This window comes from Capricornis sumatraensis, chromosome 7 (assembly GCF_032405125.1).
Source record: "Capricornis sumatraensis isolate serow.1 chromosome 7, serow.2, whole genome shotgun sequence".
Taxonomy (NCBI): Eukaryota; Metazoa; Chordata; class Mammalia; order Artiodactyla; family Bovidae; genus Capricornis; species Capricornis sumatraensis.
The window spans coordinates 16,017,747-16,042,564 of NC_091075.1; the positions used below are offsets into that span (position 1 = coordinate 16,017,747).

The 24,818-nt window shown below is 35.9% G+C and overlaps 1 protein-coding gene across 2 annotated transcripts in view; it reads right to left on the minus strand.

The window, feature by feature from the left end:
* The window catches only part of AP1AR (adaptor related protein complex 1 associated regulatory protein), a 29,254-nt gene that overhangs the window by 2,415 nt on the left and 2,021 nt on the right, over window positions 1–24,818 (minus strand). The window contains exons 2-9 of one of the 2 annotated variants that reach the window (XM_068975247.1): window positions 15,690–15,738; window positions 14,162–14,188; window positions 9,820–9,845; window positions 7,434–7,530; window positions 6,158–6,256; window positions 3,716–3,774; window positions 2,950–3,023; window positions 1,997–2,125 (exon numbers count right to left, since the gene is read on the minus strand). In XM_068975247.1, coding sequence (XP_068831348.1) covers window positions 1,997–2,125; window positions 2,950–3,023; window positions 3,716–3,774; window positions 6,158–6,256; window positions 7,434–7,530; window positions 9,820–9,845; window positions 14,162–14,188; window positions 15,690–15,738 — 560 coding nt within the window. The remainder of the gene's footprint in view (window positions 1–1,996; window positions 2,126–2,949; window positions 3,024–3,715; window positions 3,775–6,157; window positions 6,257–7,433; window positions 7,531–9,819; window positions 9,846–14,161; window positions 14,189–15,689; window positions 15,739–24,818) is intronic. The other variant, XM_068975248.1, reaches the window with a different exon arrangement.

Below are 24,818 nucleotides of genomic sequence, written 5' to 3' on the forward strand. Positions count from 1 at the left end.
TATGAGCTGATCTGGTCCTCAACCACTCTATGAAGATACACACAGCACGATCAGTACACCCCATTCTGAAGCTGAGGGAAGCAGGGCAGGAAGAGGACGGTGATTTACCCGTGGTCACACAGCTGCAGGGGTGGTGGGGCAAGAATGTGACTCCATCCCCTTGGGCTTCAAAGTCTGTGTTCTTGCTATTCTGACTCTAGCATAACAAAACAGAGACATTTCTAGGGGAAACTGCTCTAGATCTAATTCTGAACAGAAAGAAACTGGTCAGTAAAGTGAAAGTAGCAAAAATCTTGGAAGAAAAAAACATCATTTTGGCAGAACGAAGAGAGGGAGGACAGAAAAGAGCCTTGATCTGCGCGTGTAGGATCCACATTAGGAAGATAATTAAAATCAAGGAAGAGATCATAAGAGAGTAATCCCTAGACACATTCAGCAATTTTGTTTTCCGAGCTTAAGGAATCCAATCCTACAATAACAATAATTAAAAAAAATTTAATCTATCACTGTTATCACTCCCCCAAATCACAGACTCAACCTAGCACACTACATCATCTTTGTAGACATGATAAAAATGGGAGCTGGAAACTAATATAATTTTGAGGATTTGTATTTAATTGAATAATACTATGTCTAATGGAAGCTGAATTGTACATCATAAGGTTTCTAGTGAGTTCCGTCCTCTACGAAGTCTAGTTTAATAATTCTATTATAATGACTTGAATAATGACCTTGAAAGTCATGTTATCTAAAAATTTAATTAGCATACAGCAAGGACGACAGAATCAGCAATTAAAAGACCTGAAAAGTCTTTAGATCAAATTGAACAAGTTGTTAAAATTAAGTTTAAAATTTTCTAATTGGGATCTAAATAATAAGAAAAATATAGGGCTGGAGAAATGGTGTTTAGTTGAGAAGACGACTTAATTCAATCTTTGCTGAAGTTATTCAGTTTCTCTATTGATAAAACTAATGGCTTGTCTAAAGGATATCTAAGGTCTATTCCATCTCAAAATTCTAGGAAATATTTAATGTTTATGATTTTTCTTAAAAGTCCTATATTTTGCAATTGGTTCTTCCTTTTTGGATTACCTATTTCTTAAAATTGGAGAAGGAAATGGCAACGCACTCCAGTATTCTTGCTTGGATAATCTCATGGACAGAGGATCCTGGAGGGCTACAGTCCATGGGGTCGCAGAGTCAGACATGACTGAGCGACTAACACATTTCTTAAAGTAAAAATAAAGGCTTGGGCCTTATTCAGTGAAAAAGCTTTAAACAAAATCTACATTTTAGCTACAATTTTGAGTACTTGCTATGTGTCACACTATGTGCGGGATGTTTTACACAAATTTCATTTAATCCTCACAACATTCATGTTTTCATTTGTTCAAATACCTATAGATGCCTATTATGTGCCAAGCTTTCTTAGATCTTCACTATATAACAGTGAATAATCATTCTTTAAAGCAGTTTTATAATTTTCTTTTTATGATGAACTGCAGCTTAGAGAGATTAAGAAATCTATCTTAAGTACTACAGCTAGGAAGACATACCAGTAAAATTCTAATTCACGCCTGTGTTATGGCTTTTGTACTGCCAAAAAACCTAACAGACTGCTTATTTATTTCAGTTCAGTCACTCCGTCGTGTCCAACTCTTTGCGACTCCATGGACTGCAGCACACATCATTATGAAGAAAAAGTTAATTAGTTGCTCACAATGGGGCAGTGATTCCTACTGAGTTAAGCGGCTGCATTACAAAAATCTTAAAATGAAAAATAACATTTTCCTTCTAAATCTCAAGAAACATTAAGAATTAAGCAACTTTCTAAACAGTTCACCAACAAATGATAATCACTAATACAATAAGAGTCTAAGAAATTTTAAAGGCCTTGCATTCATTTCAGTTTAAGGAAAGTAAAAGACGAAGTAGATTTCTATAAATTGACACAAATTAAATAAAAATTTTCAGGTAAAATTCAAACATAAAATACCTTCTTCATCTTCCCATTCTAGATCTAAAGATGTGCTGTCATCATTTCCACTAGTTGATTTAGTTTTGGTCATTAAATCACAACTGCTTTCTGTATTTGGTGTCAAAACTGTGGCATCTGATGGGAGCCCTAGAATATACACCAAAGCCAATTAGATGTGGTGACACAATACTCCTTTACTACAACCACTTATTTTGCAATAATGATCTCTCTTCAAATAATACTACTCCGTTTAACGTCGTAAGAAACAATTATATTGAATTTCAATTATACTGAAATCATTACATTGGTAAGCTTCTGTTAGACATAGTATAAATGGCTTCCCCTGCTTTCTTTTTACTCTTTTTTTTGTCATCTAGCACAGTAAATACACAAATTTAAATGAATTACAAATTTTTCAAATATGATGAACTCAATGGAAAAAGGAGGGCCAGACTCCCTACACATAACTAGAAAAATAGCCTGAGATTTTTCTTTACTCCAACAGCTTTTATTTATTTTAAAATTTATTTTATTGTAGTTGATTTTAAGGTCATGTTAATTTCTGCTGTAAAACAAAGTGAGTTATATATATATACATATTCATATTCTTTTCTATTATGGTTTATTATAAGACATAGAATATAATTCACTGTGCATACAGGGGCCTTGCTGTTTCCACATTCTGTGTATAACAATTTGAATCTGCTAGTCCTAAGCGCCCACCCCATCTCTCCTCCACCCCTCCTCCCCCTTGGCAATCACAAATCTGTTCTCTATAGCTCTGAACTTGTTTCTGTTTCTCCAACTCCTTTAAAAAAGTAAAAATACAACTGTATATTTAAGAGCTAGTTATTTGGGCAACACAAATTGAAGGGCAGGAAGTTCGAGAAAAACAGTCAGGATCTTCAATTATCTGTTTAATGTGGCATAAAGTAACTTTAAAATGTACCCACATATTTTAAAAGACTTACTACTACTTCGAAAAACTTCATACTGTGACTTTATATTTCTCAAACAAGATTCAAAGTCATCTTCTGGTCCTGGACTGTAATAAAAGTGAATTTTTAAATATATATTAATAGTCAATACAACCTAATGCAGGCTAAAGTTAAATGATGTCATTTTGATTAGAAAAGGTATATCCCACACAAATTCATAATTACTTACAATCAGAATACCCTAGTCAAAACAGGTCTCACTTTTCTTAATGCTAGCAATAAACTGAAAATAATATTGGTAAGATTTTGGTTAGTGTTGAAGTCAAATCCAAAGCTCAGCCATAAGTCTAACTTTATAATTTACATTACTGAAGCATGAATGAGGTTCTTTGGATGAGCAGGAAACACTCCTGGAAATGTGACACTGAAATTACATCTTCTAAAAAATGATCACACATAAACTTTATTTTAAGAAAAGAGCTAAGGAAAACAAAAACAAGCAAGGCATGAACAATTCATCCAAAGGTATTTCAATGTGCTATTGCATCATATTCTATACGAAAGATGTAATCACTCTTAAGAATGCAATAAAGTCAATTTAAAATAAATAATGATGATTTTCTAACATAAAGAAACAAATGTTCTCAGTATTTTACAAGACAGTATCTTCAAGAAACAACTGTTCTTTTTACGGAGCACGTACACACAAACATGTATACAAACATCTAGAGATGAAATGCTTTCTCTTTAGAAATAATATTTCCTGCCACAAAGGGAAGAAGTATGTTTCATTATTTACCTTTGATAGTCTCCATTGTTGGAAGCACGGCATCGCTGCACAACTCTCTGCCTTTCTTGCTTTGGAAACATAATGTGACACAAGATCAGTCTGCTGTAAAATTATATTTTCTAAAACTATTCATGAAATGCCAATATTTTAAAACTTAAAAAATTACTCTATTGAAGTCTTTTTCCTTAAATTCATCACAGTTCACTTCTATATCATCTTATTTAAGAGCAGAATTTCTCTTAATTTTTCAGTGTATAATCCTTACATGGTCAGAATATTCATAGGGCTATTAAAAATAACTTTCAAGATATATATTGGTAACTTCCTTATTGCACCTAAGAACTTCTAATAACTGGAAAGATGAGGAGCAAGAAAGTAATAGTTAAAACAGTATATGAAGTTCTGTTCTGGGTGAAATTAGCAATAAAATAAAAGAACTAAAAGACCTGGCTGAGTTTACTCAGAAATATTAAAAACAAAGGATTTAGAAAACCTGTCAGGAGTGGTGGCTCTGACAGTTATTAGTCGTGTGTCCCTGGCATGTCCTATATTTTCTGTTTCTTCATCTGTAAATTACAGATGGCTATAACACTGCCCTAGCAAATTCACAGGGCTATTGTGAAAATCGAACGAATTCGCATAATGTGTAACCTCTGTGCCAGTGCATGCTGTACAGACTGCATGTGTTCCCATATCTATTTATTCAAGAAGAAAAAAACTCAAGAACTCAAATAGATTCTGCATATGGAATCCTTTTTAGTCTTTAAAAGGCAAGCAGCAGAGAATTACAGTAGAAAGAGATGGTTAAATCAGAATCAGAAAAATATTTACTTTCTTAGTAAATGGTAGTTCATTTTAAACCTTTTCCATGCCTTAGAACTTACTAAACAAAATAAAACTCCCTCATATAATCTGATTAATCTGTCAAAAACACCAAAAACAGGAGAAAGGGAGATAAAGAGCACACGTCACACAGAAATCACACAGAAACATGATACATGATTTTTTAGTTTCTCTAAGTTACAGTAGTTATTATGCGACATAATCCTTGTACTGCACTTCAGTTCACACGGCAGCAGAGTTCATGCGGGCAAAAGATGGCACAAGACACTAAGCAGAAAACTGGCTGAGCGATGCTTGAACATGGGCTCTGCCACTTATTAGCTGTAGGATCTTCAGTTATTTAATATCTCTGTTCCTTGGTTTCATCGCCTGTGAAATGAGGATTAAAAACACTATCTTTCTCCCAGGATTGTTGTGAGGACTAAATAAGGTAAAACATGTAAACTAATCAAAACAGTTCCTGCCAGGGCTCCATAAATGTCTGGTATTAAGCTTGTCTGGCATTATGAGAATGCCATATTTGAATACCACATGGTAAATTATGATAACACTATTGTTTTCTCTGATAATATGTCAAAGATTTCCAAAGACCCAAATTGTCAATCTCCCAAACACAAAAGTACAAAGATGAAAAATATAGTATTTCTATATGGCGAAATCACTTAGCTTATCCCAATTTTAGGAAGCATAAGAAACTCTTAACAGTTCAAGAAAATGGTGGCGGGGGTGCGGAAAAACTTCACAAAAATAAACTTAAAGCTGCAAAAATTGTATTCAAAGGTCACTTTTGCAGTGTTTCACTGAAGAGTATATTTATTTTTCCAACAGAATACTGAATTTTGGAAAAGTAAATTTGTTCTTTGGGATAAACAAGAATTGGTGTTGTTCAGTCATTAAGTGGTGTCCAACCCTTCTGCAACCCCATGGGACTGTAGCCCGGTATGATTTCCCAGGCAAGAATACTGGAGTGGGATGTCATTTCTTTCTCCAGGGGATCTTCCCAACCCAGGGACTGAACCTGTGTCTCCTGTATTGGCAGGCGGATCCTTCACCATGGAGCCACCTGGAAAACCCTAACAAGAATTAGCTTCTCCTAATTTAAAGCCAAACAACGCTCAATGTCAAGTATAAAATTTGATGCTATTTCTAGCTGCTAATGGAGAAGGCAAATGGCACCCCTCTCCAGTACTCTTGCCTGGAAAATCCCATGGACGGAGGAGCCTGGTAGGCTGCAGTCCATGGGGTTGCTAAGAGTCCGACACGACTGAGCAATGTGACTTTGACTTTTCACTTTCATGCATTGGAGAAGGCAATGGCAACCCACTCCAGTGGTCTTGCCTGGAGAATCCCAGGGACGGGGGAGTCTGGTGGGCTGCCGTCTATGGGGTCGCACAGAGTTGGACACAACTGAAGCGACTTAGCAGCAGCAGATAGCTGCTAAAGACCCACTAATTTGCCTTTAAAATTCCTAAGAGTATAGGAATAAATACATTCATTGTTAAACAAGAAGCCCTTGATTCTAGGGGAAAAAATGTCCCAACTAAGATTTGTCGGAGAAAATCAGGAGAAAAGCAGCCCTAAGCATATGCTGGGGTCTTCTCCCCTCACCTCCAAGAGCTCTCGCTGCTTTGCTGCCCTGGCTGCTTCACGCTGTGCAGCGTATAAAGCTTCTTCTTCTAGTCTTAACTTCTCTTCTTGTAAGGCTAACTGTACATGAACAAAACAATAAGGATTAACAAAAATCAGAACCTGTCTAACTGCTCTAAAGATAAAATGTTTCTATTTATAAAATAAAAAGAAATTATTAAAAAAAGAATTGAGCTCTACAAAGCATAATAGAATTGAAATTTTTGTGATTTATTTCAATTTCTCTTTTTACAAAGTATTTCAAAGAGTATCAAACATATTACAGAATTCTTAGAAGTTGAGTTATAAGGTACAGCATCTAGTTTGCATAAATACAAGACTGTTTCTTTCTTTAGAATATGCAGTGATCTTAGACCTATCACCCTACTTAGTTTATTGTTCGGGCCCTTGTTAGTTCAAGGTCTTCAAAACTAAGGTCAATCATATCACTGTCTACCAAAGTGAAGTAAGCTTTCACAAAGTTCATGTCACATTGATACATGTGTCCTGAATTTTATTACTATCATTAAAAAATTAATTCCAAATTTAAGTTCCTGCCATTCATAGTAGCATACAAACTGCTTTAGTGATAATCTGTTACAAGTCAAATCAAATTTAAAAATCAAATTCCAACACAATATTTTTCTTTAGCCTAATATTAGCATCTATTGTATAGCTTAAGTTAATGCTGTTGAAATCATTAATTGGAAATAATTTAGTATTAAATAGGTACTAAACAGACTATTTTAAAATGTATAATGGAATATGACTAATTCCATTTAGTTGAATGAATAGCAAAACTAATTATAGGCCATTTCTGTAAATATACTAAAATAAATAGAACATTTATGATTGTTAGAAGTACTTGGTTCACTTAGTGACAGTAATTAAATCCAAGACTAACAGAAAGATTAAAAAAAATGAACCACTTTTTGTGAAACACAATCATTTTTTAATCTTAGTTTTAAACACGAAGGTTCAGGTATTTTACCACAGTGCCTAATTGTGAGTTCAGAAGATCATTTTCAGAAGGATGTATTCTCTTCACTTACTGGCAGCATACAATTACTGATAAATTAAACCAAACTAAGCCAAATTATTATACGCTGGAATAATTTTTAACTTTTAAATAATTTTCATCTGCGTATATCTAAATTTAGGTCCAATGACTATTCATATGCAATATATTATTTAATAACACCTTTCTTCTATAAACAGAGACATGATAAAATATATTAAGCAACATGAGACTAATTACCTCTTTTTGGATTTTCATATCAAGATCTTTCTGTTTTTCAACAATGGAATCATAATGCTTCTCTCTCAGGTCAACAATTTCTTCCTCAGTAAGAGGCCTACACAGAAAAATAAGGAAGAGAAAGAAAGTGAAAAAAAAAGTGCTGATAAGTTCAACTTTAAATAAAAGACTCATAAAATCAGTGAAATTCTGAAATTTTACTGTCAAAATGTGCTAAAGCAATTTGATGCTGATTTCAACTCTTAAGGGTAAAAGAAAAATCATACGTTCTCGTACTTTTTGTATGTACTAATTCGGTACGTTAAGTTGAAGACGACATACTATCAAGAGTGTTTTCTAGCACTACAATCAACTGTAAAGAAACGCGGACTCCATGTACCCTTACTCTGGCTCTGGTTCTTTCTGACCATATCCCTCGATGTGCATCATAAAATATAAACCTCAGTACACTATACTCTTGGTATCAGCCCTCATGTCATTCTGTAATTCTTAACTCTCTTGCCCACTGCCCTCCTATTTATCCTGCTCAACCCCCTGGCCACCTGTCCTTCCCTTGTCTCTCCTGTTTATCTATCCTGATCATCTTCTGGCTTCACTTCACTTGCAACCAATATGGACCCCATGGCAAATCTGAAGGACTCTCTTACCCACACAATCACCCTCCTGCACAACCTTCATTATGCCGTATTCACCCAGATTACTCATTCTCTGACTCTGGATCATTTCCAAGATTAGCTCTTCCTGCTGAGAGCTGCTAGGAAAAAATCAAACATACACTTGGGCCTCTGCCCCTAGCAATAACCCTTTATTTACACGTGGCCAACTTCCTTGCATATACTATTCTAATTATTTCAAAATCTTCACATACACACTCTTTAAGTTCCTCATGCAAACTCTTTTCTCTTAGAAGTCAATTGCATCCCACTATGAGACATGAGGAAACATGTCTCCAACCATCAAATCCCTCAATTTCTTGCCAGTCCTCCTCTCACCTAGGTCTATCCTCCCTTCTCTCCTTTCTTTCCTCTACACAAGTGGCATTCCTTAATTTGTTCAGGGTCACCCACCCTGCTTATACTTGATTCATGCGTCACTGGTGCTACTCCCATCCTACCCTTACTCCAGAGAATTCTGTGGGCCACTGCACCATCAATTAGCACCTCTCTTCTTAAGTCGACTCTTATCTGTTTTTACCTCTCTTCCTTGTGAAGACAGGAAGAAAGGAAAGAAGAAGGAAAAACTTTCAATTGATCTATACCTGTCTCTGACTACTGCTCCCTCTCTTTCCCATTTCGGCCAAAACGTCTGAAATTAAGTTTGACTGAAAACACATCTGGCAGTTACTATGTGTCAGGTTCTCTTTTATGTGTTTTGCATATACTAATTTTAACTTTTGCAACAACCCTGTAAGGTAGATGGATACGGGAAATGAGGCAAAGACAGATTATGTCCACGTAAGTCATGGCAAAGCTAGAATCTGAACCCAAGTAGTCTAGCTCCTTGCTCTTAACTACTGTGTTTCTCTTACCTTCTATGTTCTTACTCCCCATTCTCTCATCGAAAAATGGCTGTCTGCCTCTGCTTTCATTGCTAGGTAATCAATGGCTTCTATGTTGCCAAATGTAATAGACAGTTTTAAGTCCTTATACTATTACTTCCGTTTCCTGTGGCAATGCTGGCCATTCCCTCCACTCCATCTGTCTGTTAGCCTGTCTCTACCTCCTTCCTTGGCTTTCTATGCTCTTCTGATTGCTTTTGCCCACTGCTTCTTGATTGTCTTCTGAATCCTCTTCTAAGTGTCTGTCTATTCAATCCTCAAACCACTAAACCAATGCTCTCTCTCCATGATCGAACCACCCCACCTCCTCATCTTCTCCAACCTTAGGTCTTGATAATTATCATGGTTTTAACCAGCACTGTATATAGTAATGTCTCCTCCTACATTTGTTCCTCTAGCCCTAACTTCTGCTGGGCTTTTTTATTCGTGTGTGTGTGTGTTTTGAGGTATTATTTATACAAAGTGAAAAACATGGTTAGTAAAACAAGTTTCAGAATGTCATTAAGGAAGGAAAAGGGGTATAAAGTTTTAAAAAATTCAAACAAATGTACTTATCAATATTAATATAGTTTTTTAAACCAAAATATACATTAAAAACTTAGGTTCAATAAGAAAGCACTTAGGCACATTAAAATCTTTAATGTTTAAAACAATCTTTTGAAATGTTATTATTTATCTCAATCTTATAGAAAGAAATAACCAAGGTCCTGAAATGTAAACTGTTCAATGCCTCAAAGCAAGCAGATGACACAGCCTGGATTTTTAGAAGCTTATTATAGTTTACACAGAAGTAGTTTGTTTTAAAAAAAAAAAAAAAAAAAGCCTTACCTATGACTGCTTCCTGGGCTTTCTCCCTGTACAAGAATTAATTAAACAATTACACAAATTTTACTAGCTGAATTCTATTTAAGGCAAGCCAATAAAATTTTTATTTAGTCAAAATTTTTTCTGCTTATCTATCTTTAACAGATTTCATTACTAAAAGTGTTTTAAACAAAAAGCTTTAACATTTTACTATTTCTCAAAGGCAGAATTTACTTTAATATCTAGCTTAATTAAAAAGCAACCAATTGCTGAGCATTTCCTAATTTTTTAATAACAAATATTTACTATATACCAAATGAACTTCTGGGTTCAAGATGGTACTAGACAGACATACTCTCTATGCTCTGATCATTTACAACTGATCTTCACTATTTGCAGACTCCAAAACTGCAAATTCACCAATGAGCTAAAATTTATTTGTAACATCAAAACCAATACTCCCTGCATTCTTGGGGTCATTCGTGAGCATGACCAGAGCAGCAGCAACCCAAGCTGCCTGATACGCACACCCCAGCTCAAGCGGAAGGCGATGCTCTGCCTCCCTGTTTCAGCACCTGCTGGGCACCCTCTGAGCAGCCTATGCAGTGCCACTTTTTTGCCCCTTTTTCTGTTGCTGATTTTGCTGTTTGAAATGACCCCCATGTGTAGTGCAAAGTGCTATCTATTGTTCCTAATCACACAAGAAGTTATGATAGTTTGTGAAGAAAATATGTGTTAGATAAGCTACACTCAGGCATAAATTATTACGTGCTGTGCACAGTGAGTTCAAAGTTAATGAATCAACAGTATACATTAAAAATAAGATGTCAAACAGAAACGCAAAACAAAGTTATATGTTGTTCAGCTGATAAAAATGTGATCAGAAGCTTGCAGGAAGCTAATGCTGTATTTTCCCTAGGAGTAATGTTCTGGTATTCACTAACGGAGCATTCACAGCAACTTTATAGAACATAATTACCATGGACTTATGCATTTCTTACATATTTGAGCTATTCACATCCCACAACTAAAATATATGACTAAGTAACTGCAGAAAGAAAATTCCAAATGGTCCACATCAACTTAGGAAAAAGCACTGCAAAGCAGGACATGACATTCAATTAAACCAAGCACTATGACATGAGAGAGGAACAGACTGGTCAGCAGACAAACTCAAACCAACAAAACGCCGCTTAGGAAAACACAAGCAATCACATTTTTTTAAAGAAAAGTAGTGAAATGTGAGGATGAACTGTATTGAAGGTTAAGAGAACTCTTACATTTAGTACTTGTCAGAAACTTTAAAAATACCCTGTTAAGTGCTTATTTAAAAAAATACATAAAATTAAAGTTACTTCTGAAAAGGGAAAGAAACTAGATTCTACGAAACATTATAACTATCTGGGAGAGATTTTACTGGGAAAACAAAAGGTTAAAAGATAGTTTCTCAAATATGTTCTATCAGATGATAATAAACATGTATTACTATTTTAAAAATGGAGTTATACCCAAGTTAATTTGGGAAATGCTAAATTGGACAATTTGAAATGATTTTAACAGTTCTTTAACAATTTCTTTAATAGTTCTTCTCAGAACCTTTAATATGCTAATTTATACTGAGACTAATATCATGTACACACTATGGGAAATGCTGGGCTAAAGAATAATTTAAATTTGGTGTAATATATTTTCCTCTTTCCTCAGAAAACAAAAATGATACAGAAAGAGAAAACCAGCAATGCTCTTCTATATGCATTCACTTTAGAGATGTGAGAAGTAGGCTCAAGGAAGGTTAAGTAATTTGCACAAACTCATATAATTAGTAAAGATCAAAATTAACACACAAACTAAAACTCTACACCAGTGCCTAAGAAACATATACCATACTGCACTAATTCTAAACTGTACTTTTTTTTCTTCCCATTTTAACATTTCTGTACTTGGGATACATCTTTAAATTGATTTTTAGATGAGGTGAAATGTAAAAGGAAAGATATATAAGCATCTGAATGCAGAGTTCCAAAGAATAGCAAGAAGAGATAAGAAAGCTGCCTTCAGCGATCAATGCAAAGAAACAGAGGAAAACAACAGAATGGGAAAGACTAGAGATCTCTTCAAGAAAATTAGAGATACCAAGGGAACATTTCATGCAAAGATGGGCTCGATAAAGGACAGAAATGGTATGGACCTAACAGAAGCAGAAGATATTAAGAAGAGGTGGCAAGAATACACAGAAGAACTGTACAAAAAGATCTTCATGACCTGGATAATCACGATGGTGTGATCACTCATCTAGAGCCAGACATCCTGGAATGTGAAGTCAAGTGGGCCTTAGAAAGCATCACTACGAACAAAGCTAGTGGAAGTGATGGAATTCCAGTGGAACTATTTCAAATCCTGAAAGATGATGCTGTGAAAGTGCTGCACTCAATATGCCAGCAAATTTGGAAAACTCAGCAGTGGCCACAGGACTGGAAAATGTCAGTTTTCATTCCAATCCCAAAGAAATGCAATGTCAAAGAATGCTCAAACTACCACACAATTGCACTCATCTCACATGCTAGTAAGTAATGCTCAAAATTCTCCAAGCCAGGCTTCAACAATATGTGAACTGTGAACTTCCTAATGTTCAAGCTGGTTTTAGAAAAGGCAGAGGAACCAGAGATCAAATTGCCAACATGCGCTGGATCATGGAAAAAGCAAGAGAGTCCCAGAAAAACATCTATTTCTGCTTTATTGACTATGCCAAAGCCTTTCACTGTGTGGATCACAATCAACTGTGAAAAATTCTGAGAGAGATGGGAATACCAGACCACCTGACCTGCCTCTTGAGAAACCTGTATGCAGGTCAGGAAGCAACAATTAGAACTGGACAGGGAACAACAGACTGGTTCCAAATAGGAAAAGGAGTACGTCAAGGCTGTATATTGTCACCCTGCTTATTTAACTTATATGCAGAGTGCATCATGAGAAATGCCGGGCTGGAAGAAACACAAGCTGGAATTAAGATTGCCAGGAGAAATATCAATAACCTCAGATATGCAGATGACACCACCCTTATGGCAGAAAGTGAAGAGGAACTAAAAAGCCTCTTGATGAAAGTGAAAGAGGAGAGTGAAAAAGTTGGCTTAAAGCTCAACATTCAGAAAATGAAGATCATGGCATCTGGTCCCATCACTTCATGGCAAATAGATGGGGAAACAGTGGAAACAGTGTCACTTTATTTTTTGGGGCTCCAAAATCACTGCAGATGGTGACTGCAGCCATGAAATTAAAAGACGCTTACTCCTTGGAAGAAAAGTTATGACCAACCTAGATAGCATATTCAAAAGTAGAGACATTACTTTGCCGACTAAGGTCTGTCTAGTCAAGGCTATGGTTTTTCCAGTAGTCATGTATGGATGTGAGAGTTGGACTGTGAAGAAGGCTGAGCGCCCAAGAATTGAGGCTTTTGAACTGTGGTTTTGGAGAAGACTCTTGAGAGTCCCTTGGACTGCAAGGAGATCCAACCAGCCCATTCTGAAGATCAGCCCTGGGATTTCTTTGGAAGGAATGATGCTAAAGCTGAAACTCCAGTACTTTGGCTACCTCATGCGAAGAGTTGACTCACTGGAAAAGACTGTGATGCTGGGAGGAATCGGGGGCAGGAGGAGAAGGGGACGACAGAGGATGAGATGGCTGGATGGCATCACTAACTCAATGGACACGGGTCTGAGTCAACTCCGGGATTTGGTGATGGACAGGGAGGCCTGAAGTACTGCGATTCATGGGGTCACAAAGAGTTGGACACGACTGAGCAACTGAACTGAACTGAACTGAAATGTAAAAATAAACAAAAAGAAAACTGATAAAAATATAATGGCTAAAGTCAGAAAGTGACTGTAAAACAAACATATATAAATTCTACTCTCAGAAATTTGTGAAAACTATGGGTCAAAGAATGGTTTACTCTGGATCATTGAGGAATTTCACCTACTTAGTGGCAAAATGTTAGAAATATCTTTTCTTAAAGTTCCTCAAGTTCTACAAAATACTGTTAAAACCTGTTTTAAAAATATGTATATATAAACACATATATAAGTGATAGATGAAACTATATATATTATATACATATGTGGTATTTTACAGAGGCTGCATATACATATGTAGTGTTACCTATCTTTCATCATAGAAAATTCTGAATAATTTGCTAATATAAATTACTAAGAGAAGGAAATAAGGGACTAAAAAGTAAAAATAAAAACTAAAATGTTAAAAATTCTAAAAGAAAAGATAACATAATGAAAATGTTAAAAAATAACTGTCAGAAGTAGTGAGATGCTCTTTGAGAACAAATTGGATTTTGTACTACTGTGAAAATACTTACTTCATCACTTTCTACTAGATTCTCAAACTGAAACAACAAGAAAGAAAGTGTTAGGATGAATATTTGTCTAAGGTACATGTCTCACAAAAAATTTTAAGTCACTTTTTCATTTCAAAAATAATATACCTTTATAAGATAAGATATAAGTAATGTATCTCTTTATACACCATTTCATTTGATTTATTAAACAAGACAGCCAAGACAAGAATACATCATTTGTGACTTTTATTAAAAATAATATGGAAAATTACAGCAATTTTCTACATAAATCAGGAACTTATATACCAAAACTTTCATCTAAACTAGCTGAATTAACTATTTCGTGGATCTTTTAAGTCCACACTGCCAGAATTTCCTAATTCACCTGAGCTCAGAAAGAATTATTTAATACTGTAAGTCCCTCAAGAAATAGAACTAAAAGATATTCAAGAATTTATCTTATGTTTTTATTTATTCATCTATTCATTTATATAACTATTCACTGAAAATCAAGATGGTAGTTGCTATTTCTAAATACAGTGTCTTTCTAGAGATATAAATGTAAAAAATTTGATCATAATGTGATGAATGCTATCATGTCAAATGACCAAATGAAAGTCATCATGTTAAATTATATTATGAAAATATTTATACTTTAAAATAGAAATAATATGATATGTGACTACTTGAAAGAAAGGAAAATGTAACTGTTAATATTTTTTTGTTGTTTAAAGATCAGGAAACAGTGAATTCAAAATGTTTAGAAACTACAAGAATCTAAAGTGATGACTTTAAAGTGTTTAACCTTATTACTTTGAACTTATATTTTGTGCTGGTTTGTAATTTATTAAAAACAAACAAATAAACCTAATTCCTGGTTCACATGTTTCTTTAATATAACAGGCAGTTTTGGATTGGCTATAGGTGTTGCCACATATAAGTGATGCAAAGTAGTCCAATTTGTTCTCCTGTCTAAGCCTCTGATTCTCACCCATAAAGCAAGGTGACAGCCACCTGTTCAACAGAATTGTAGCAAGAATGTGCAATGACATTGATAAACTATATGGTGAAGGCTGGTGCATAGTAGGGACTGAGCAAATGGCAGATTCTGTCATTATGTTTTACATAGGAAAGAATAATCAACTCAGTGAGTCTTTCTGTAGAGTTGCTTCAGATCAACTTGCTGCTCTGATTCTGTCACAGCTCTGCTAGGGCTGGCCAGCAGCTACTAAGCCGCTGTAACTGACAGAAGAGTGCCCTCAACCTCAGCTGTGCAGGGCAGAAAAGACAAAAACAGAACACAAAAACAATCTCTCTTAAGCAATTCTATTAGAAGAACAGGACCTTAATCTTCTGCTAACTTGTTTTCCCCATTTACACTTTCCCCACCACTCCAATTCTTTCCTTCTTCACCAGCATGGGTGATACTGAAATATAAATAGTCCATACTAAATTTAGGTTCACATCCTTCCCCCTTAATAAAAAAAAAAATGTCCCTCTTGCCCTTCTCAAGGTATTTTTATCCAATCAGACTTACAACACTACTTACCTCTATAGTTAAGTGCTCACCTCTTGAGCATGTTCTAAAATACTTGGATCTGGGAAGAAAAACAGAATAACAACTTTAAAAATTACAATTAATGCTAAAACTGAGTTACTATAGTTTATGATGTAATAAAAATTATTTCCTCAAAAGCAACTTTAAATTCTCCAATATATGGCATCTTATATTTACAAAAAGGAAACATCGAACTTACAAAAGAATACAGATAGTCCAGATTTTTAAATGCAGTTTAAGCGTTTAGTCAACTCATAATTTTCTATTGGTCCTAACAGTTATGAAACTGGTAATCTTAAGTTAATTTATATATATTTATTACATAGAATAGAATACAATTAAATTTAAATTTTTATCTCATTCTTTTTACTGTATCGAGAAAAATATCTTGTTAAAATACTGGTGTGAGTCAGAATGGCTGCGATCCAAAAATCTGCAAGCAATAAATGCTGGAGAGGGTGTGGAGAAAAGGGAACCCTCCTACACTGTTGGTGGGAATGCAAACTAGTACAGCCACTATGGAGAACAGTGTGGAGATTCCTTAAAAAATTGCAAATAGAACTACCTTATGACCCAGCAATCCCACTGCTGGGTATACACACCGAGGAAACCAGAATTGAAAGAGACACATGTACCCCAATGTTCATCGCAGCACTGTTTATAATAGCCAGGACATGGAAACAACCTAGATGTCCATCAGCAGATGAATGGATAAGAAAGCTTTGGTACATGTACACAATGGAGTATTACTCAGCTGTTAAAAAGAATTCATTTGAATCAGTTCTGATGAGATGGATGAAACTGGAGCCGATTATACAGAGTGAAGTAAGCCAGAAAGAAAAACACCAATACAGTATACTAACACATATATATGGAATTTAGAAAGATGGCAATGACGACCCTGTATGCAAGACAGGAAAAAAGACACAGCTGTGTATAACGGACTTTTGGACTCAGAGAGAGAGGGAGAGGGCGGGATGATATGGGAGAATGGCATTCTATCATGTATACTATCATGTAAGAATTGAATCGCCAGTCTATGTCTGACGCAGGATACAGCATGCTTGGGGCTGGTGCATGGGGATCACCCACAGAGATGTTATGGGGAGGGAGGTGGGAGGGGGTTTCATGTTTGGGAACACATGTAAGAATTAAAGATTTTAAAATTTAATTAAAAAAATAAAAAAAAATTAAAAAAAATTAAAAAAAAAAATACTGGTGTGTTAAATAATCTATAAGAGCATGTTCCCAATTTTGTTAGAGAAAATGTATAAACATATATGATCCCACAAACAACAAAAATCTAAAAAGATGCTAAGAGTGGTTATCTCTAGATGGTGGGACCACATGCAAGCATGCATGCCAAGTTGCTTCAGTCGTGTCTCTCTGTGACCCCATGGACTGCAGCCCGCCAGGCTCCTCTGTCCATGGGATTCTCCAGCCAAGAATACTGCAGTGGGTTGCCAGGCCCTCCTCCAGGGGATCTTCCTGACCCAGGGATTGAACCCATGTCTCTTACGTCTCTTGCATTGGCAGGAGGGTTCTTTACCACCAGTGCCATGTGGAAAGCCCCAGTGGGATCATATATGTTTATACAAAGCCATGCCTGCAAAATTAAGAGGAAGAAAATGAAAAACAATATACTTCATATATACATCGACCAAATAATCCATTAACTTTTCCAACTAGGGCCAAATATTGACTTTACTTTTAATTCCTCCTCACAATGTATACATATGTCAACTCACCATGATGCATACCTTATATGTCTTACAATTATGTCAATTCTATCTGAATAAAGCTGAAATTTAAAAATTCTAATCATTTTTTTCTGCTCCTACTAGTGAAACTCACATGCAGTCAATAAGTGTCTCCTATGTAATACCTGCTCCAAAGAAATGACCACATTCCATTAACTGTATGTCTTCTAACTATTACAGTATACAAGTTGGTACAGGTCAGAGTCCCTCAAACTCCTTTACTACTGCAAGTGCATGGAAATTTTAAAACTTTCACTTATAACATGGATCCTGTTATTGTTGCCTAAACTGATGGCAGAGAACACCCGCCATCTTCCCATGGGGATCCAAAACTCACACTGTGGGTTCCTAGTGTGTCAGGATTCTTTAACAGAAAGCACCCCTCTGGGAGATGGAAAAATCCAGGAGTTAGGACAGATCAGAATACTTTTTATTATGTGTATATGTTTGCAGAGATGGCAGACAGGTTTAGTAAAAGAGAATGGTATATTACCACGACTAAATGTTTATTGTCATAAAGAATAAAAAATAATTTTTCCTGTACAATCTTTATTTGCTAACAGATGCAAAGCAGTTTTATTGCCCATTAAGAGATCATCAGTAAAAACCAAAACATTTGGTATTATCAGAATAATAATATTATTACCATAATAATAATCATATTATCATGATAATTCATGAAATATATGCAATGTAAATAAAGTACCCTAATATTCCAGGCATCTAGTGCTCCCATTCTTCTATCTTTCCCATTTCTCAAATAAAAGCAGAAATGAGTTGAGTTTTCCAGTAGCACTGTGTTCTGGTATCATGATTTATGTTTAAAGTGCTATATGCTCTCCCTCAGCAATCATCACTCTAGTCCTTTAATGAAGAATTTGTCTCTGACTATATGGGGAATGAAAACACCATTATTTCCTTCAAGTTAAGAGAAAACGTGGGCCCTCATAAGAATTTGCTCCTGCAAGTGTCAGGAACCATGTGGATCATAGAGAAATGAGTGGGGATAAAGGCACAGAGAAAGAGGGGATGTACGGATAATTATGCAATTAAAATGTGAGCCTAGACAGTGTGGACTAGAGTGGTGTCATTGAGAGAAATGAATAGATTAAAGAAATATTTAGAAGATAAAAATCAGCTGGTGAGGGAGATGGACTGGAAAATGCAAGATGATGAGAAGGGTCATAATCTCAACGGGGATGTAACAGAAAAGAAGCAAGAGTCAGGAATGGAGGTGCAGGAGAAAAAATAAATGTGGTAAATCCAAGACCCAAAACTTAAATGCCAGAGGGGGAAAAGGAAAAAGGACAAAGTGGTGTAAAAAGCTGCAAAAGCCCTCTAGGATCACAGTAGCACATAAAATACAGCTGAGCGGTGATGAGCGGTGAAATAATTGGTTAAAGTCACATCACATGTGCATCATGAATTTCGTCATAAGCCCTGGAGGGAAGGGGAAGATGACAAATAAAATGGGGAACAATCCACCATTGTACTCAAGAGCATGTATATTCAGGTGCACTAATTATGAGCTGCTGAAACAGGTTCCAAAACCAATAATTTAAAACAAAAGTCTATTTTCCCTCTTTTTAAATACAGTCTAGAACTCTCCAAAGCAATCCTTGCACATTTCTGTACACACAATCATCATGTCCCTGAGAGCTTTCTCTAAGTAATGTGAAGTTTCTGTATAACCATTCTACTGTTGCTAAAGATGTGAAAGTTGACTCCAGTATGTAAAGGATATTAAGGAGGTAGAACAGATAGGCTATCCTACTCCAAATGATCATGGCAAGTAAAAGAGCTTGTAAGAGTCTGAAAGTAAAAGGGTACAAAAATGGTGATTCTTGTATCTATTTATATATTTATATCTATTCTTATATCTATTTATCAGTGTTATCAAGGCAGATATCAAGACAATCATTTATTTAGGACAAAATCAGTCTCATTAAGAATAGAATGAAAATACAGTTATTTATGCTTCTACATGTTATTTTGCAAAGCAGGCAAATACTCTTTTATATCAAAGTGACTTAAGTAAAAGATAACTTAAAAATTCTCATAAATCCTACATTCTTGTAGTTCCTTTTCTTCATATTCTACTGTATAAAATCTGTTAAAATAACAGTCTTTCATCTTCTGTTTGACATTATAAATAATTAATGAAGAATCATGGTAAATTTGTTCCATAGTCTATTAAAAATTAAAAGCTCCTCAGGACTCTTCTTTTCTGGACAGAGGATTGGAAAGGTTAGAGACAGAAGCCCTGGCAAAAGCTATTACATTGATGACTATGGACAAATCATTTTTCAAGTAGTATCAAATACATCAATGCAGGTTTAACCATTCCAATCTCAAGGGATAATCCATCAACAGATTCTCCAGGAAGGAACAGCATCAACATAGGTGGTAATAATAAAGTAATAATATTTGCTGTTAAATAAGTCTCTCCCTAATGGAGGCAAATTTAGGAAGAATGGATGTTCAAAAAACTTATTATGTTCTTTGGAAGAGAAGAGGCAAATCTTCCTGCTAAACATGTTGAAGACAGAAAACACGGATTAAAAAAAAAGCCACTGTCCTTTAAGAGAAACCTGACTTAGAAGAAACCAATAACTAAAAGGGACCTTAGAGGTCTTTTATTTCTTTCTCACTCATCTTCTGCAGTCTATGAGCAGCATCTGAAATTGTCGATAACCTTCTTCTTTTAAAAACTGTTGCTGCTTAATGTGTCCATGATTTTGAACCTTCTAATTCTTCTTACTTCCCTGGATGAATGACGGACATAGCTATGTATTTATATTTAAAACATAAAAATGAGTAAAAATTGACCCATGATTCAGGAGATTTACAGTCTAATGGGACAGACACACAGGTGAATTAACAACTACCATGCTCTGAAAGGGCTATGTTCTCAAGAGGAGCATCAAAAATCAGCTGAAGAAGAAGGAATCAGCCAGGCCCCCAGTAGTGGAAAGAAATGTTTAGGGAGCAGCAGTAGCTACCAAAGGCAAAGGGGAATGAAAAGATCAAGACTGTATACATTAATTCTGCCAACAAGTATTTACTAAACATCTACATACCAAGCATATAACCTGGAGTTGGGTAGTCAATGGTAAGTAAAGTAAGCATGAACGTGTTCCTTTACACCGAGAGCAGAAAACGACCATTAATCAAATAAGCACACTATTGCAGGTTTATAGTCTGAGGAAGTGCTGACAAGACAAGGAAGACGGTTCCATTACGGTGAGAACTTATCCTCAGAGTGTGGGAAACAGACTGGGAAGACTTCTGTGAGAAATAATCTTTGAGATGGCAATTAAAAGATGAGTAAGTAAGATTTATCTAAGTAAATAGGGAAGAAATTGATTCAAGGAAGTGTGTGACAAAATGAGGCAGAAACAAACAAAAAAGGCAAGGAATAGATAATGTGAGGTCTTGAAAGCTACACTGGAGATTTCAGTCTTTATCCTGGAAGTATGGTAAACCACTGAAGAAAATGGTAGGGGACATTCAGAAGGTATAATCTACAGAACGTGACAACTTGGACTTGGAGGATGAGTGAAAGGGAGGACTTTAATATGCTTCTCAGACTCATGGCTTCGGTAATTGTATATCGTTTTGTCATTCACAAAGTATGGCACAAAATAGTAAAAATACTTGGGGTTTTAAAAAAATGGTGGGAAAAAAAAGGAGTAAAGAACTGTGAGAAGGAAAGAAAGGTGAGCTCAACTTTACAAACTGAATTTGAGGTTATGTTTGATACCCAAGGGGAAATACTCAGTAGGCAATTAAGATACTCAGGGCTCAGACTGAGATGACTGAGCGCATTAGTATGCAGGTAGTAGGTAAAACCATGTGCTTTCCCGCCATCAGCCAGGAAAAGTATATTATGGAAGGCAAATATATTAAGGAAGAACAGAGGGAGCTTCAGAACAGAGCCCTGGGGAGTCCTCAAGGTACAACACAGAACGTCCAAGAAATTCATACTCATTTCAGGCCACTACGGTTTTCCTTCCTAACTTCTGAAATTTCAAGAGAAACGTCTTACTCTTACATATTTCTCAAAGCTGACAAATATGCAGAAAACAAAACTAAATCTCTCAATAATGACTACTGATTACTATATTTTAGTAATACACATTATTGTAAAATATTTTAAAATTCTCATCGGTACTCTATATGGTTTCTAAAAAGAAAGTCAACACAAAACTGGTGGGATGTATGTTTCACTGTGTAATGTTTTTCCAAAGGTAGGGGATAGCTTGGAAAAAAAGAAGAATACGTACTATTTCCTAGAACTTACAAGTTCATAAGTAATATTCATTTGACAAACATGAGATACTAAAAATGAAGAAAGATAAAACATAGATCCCGACCTAGAAGAGCTCTCAGCCCATACCACTGTATATACCAGGAGGCAGCAGACTACAGTCCACAGGCCAAATATGGCCCAATGCCTGTTTCTGTTAATAAAGTTTTAATGGAACATAGTCACCTTCATTTATTTACATATTGTCCTTGGCTGCCTTTGTGCTAAAATGGCAATGGTGAATAGCTGCAACAGAGATGTTATGGCCTGCAAAGCCTAAAATGTGTATTAGTTGGCCCTTTACAGAAAAAGTTTGCAATCCCTAATACACAGGAGACTTAAGCCTGTAGGAAATACTATTTCCTCAGGGAGATAATATTGTTTCAGGGGGTTAGAGCAGGTTTCATAGGGAAGGTAATATTGAAGGACAAGTAAAAGGTCACCAAGAAGAAGAAAAGAATAAAAATATCACATACAGAAAGGCATAAGAAGAGAGAACGCTGCATGTTAGGAAAGCAGAAACAGGTAGCATCCGTTTGGTATACCGGGTACTTGGCATATGCCAAGCGAAAAAATGACCGAGAATCCTTTCACTGACTTCCCCTGCCTATGCTGCCCTGTTCATGTCAACAAGGAATAAAACCTACAATTTTACTGCTGTACTCTAAGGGAACTATAAATAGAAAATGTAATTAGGCTGGAAAAATAGATGAAGGTTATCTTGTCAGGTGTCTGAACTTCATACTACTCTGAATTGGAAGATTATCATTTATCAAAAAAAGTTTAAATACTAAGGTTTATGAATGAGTTAAAAGTTTTCTGAGATTAGAATAGTCAATGTTTTCCTTTTAATGTTATTTGATTGGTATTCTCACAAGATTTTCTGAATGAGAGAACAAAGAGTGAGATCACACTCTTTACCCAAATGCACACCTGCATATAATCCTGCGTATTCAGATGGACACTATGTTGTATGTTTGAATGCCATGCAACTCATCATCTGTCACGGAAGGAAAAAAAGGCTGGGCAACTTAGCTGCAGGAAATAGTGTGCAGATGGAAACTGTTAAGCCAGGGAAAGCCAAGTATGGGTTTTAGAAAGTTTAATTCCACTGACAGGAAAGGAAGATGGCCCAAAGCACAGAGATACACCAGGGAGAGCAGTCTAGATGTCACTGAGCAGGTGATTTGAAAGACAAAGTTTAAGGAAGAAGCACAGAGGAAGGACACAGGTTCAGTATATGTTAAGAAGACACTGACTAGCAACTTAAGTGGTGCGTGCAGGCTCAATCGAGCCCAATCCTTTGCAACCCCATGCACTGTAGCCCGCCAGGCTCCTCTGTCCATGGAATTTTCCAGGCAAGAATACTGGAGTGGGTTGCCATTTCCTCCTCCAAGGGATCTTCCCAACCCAGGGATCGAACCTGCATCTCCTGCACTGCAGGGGGATTCTTCACCCCTCTCCCCGTAGAGGACATAAAGTTTGTAGCACAGAGACTCTGAATGGGAGCTGTTACAGGAGTCCCTAATCCCTGATTAGGGGATAAATGAAGCAGAAGAAGAAATCTAGGGGGAAAGAAAATGCAGGAATTCAGACATTTAATGGTAGACAGCTATTAGATTCTTTAGATAAGTTGACATGAGGAGCCTTGGTACATCCAAGTGTCCCTGTTCATGATAAAGGCTCTCAATTCAGAAGGACCTGGGCTGCAAACCCAGCTCTGCTATCCTGGGCAAGTTAAACTTCCTAACTTTTAATTCTCAATCTATCATGTCTCTAACAGTACTCACCTTCCTCACAGGATTGTGGTGAGGAATAAATGAGATAGTGCAAAATACTTACGAATAGTGCCTGGAACACAGGAAGTAATCAAATGTTGGCAGTTATTATTAAAATCACTTTTACTAGGAAAAAAAAAAAAAAACAGAAAATCATTGTGGACTATCATCTGAAGGTAACTTTGCTGCTGGAGCCAAAAAGGCCAACACATGTTAAATATCAAGGGGGATATAAAACATGACCATTTCTTTTTATCGTCCATCTTAGCTGGAAGCACTATGTGGAATTAGACAGTAAGATAAAAATGGGAACTAAAATACAACACAACAAAATATATTGGATCTTCAGTTTGAGAAAGAAAAAAACTAACATGCTAAGTGTCTATGCACCAGATTTCTCCTATCACTCAAGAAAAAAGAACTGACCAGCAGATGGAGCCCTCTAGACTATATGGGTAAGGCAAAACTCCCTATGGTGAAAAAGGATGACTCATTAGGATGTCTAAATGTTATCCCTGAAAGATACTTAAAAGATATTTAACTTCTTTTGTTTTAACCACCAAATAACTTTACTAGTATCAAGATTTCTGACATAACACTGATATTTATATTCTGACTAGTCGACATATTCTAGAACATAAAATACCACAATTCTCTAAAATTTTACAAATTTAAAAATAGATAATTCTGGTTTTGTACTCGGATAGTGAAAAATGAGTGATCTGACTCTGAGATACTTGTGGGAAATCTACAAGGCTCAAAAACCAGTCCCTGGATTATAACGTACCCTTGTGAGGCCCAGCTTAAAGTGGCCTAAGAAAGCCCAGGATTCTTCATCTAAGGTCATCACATTGACAAATAGAAATCAAGTTTTTGTGATTGCTCCTCAACTTTTTTTTCCTTGGATGAACTACTAGTTAACCATGACCTATACCTGAAAGAAAATCAGAACTACCAGGAGATTAAAAAAAAAAGCAACTACTAAAATGACAGGTAAAGTTTAACCTTATTTGTAAACAAAAACAAACTATATTCACCTATCTCTGCATGTTTATCAGAAGCTCCTAAAATATAGTTAAAATGAATAACAACAATAAGTTAATTAAAGATTCAAGTAGTGGACTGTCCAAACCTACATTTCAGGATTAAAACAGAAGGATGGATGTCATCATTATATTGTTTTAGATGACAGTGTCTACAACCCACAGACTCTCATTGCCTCAACAGAACTTGTTTGTTCAAGTCTGGCCCACAACCAAATGAGTACAGATCC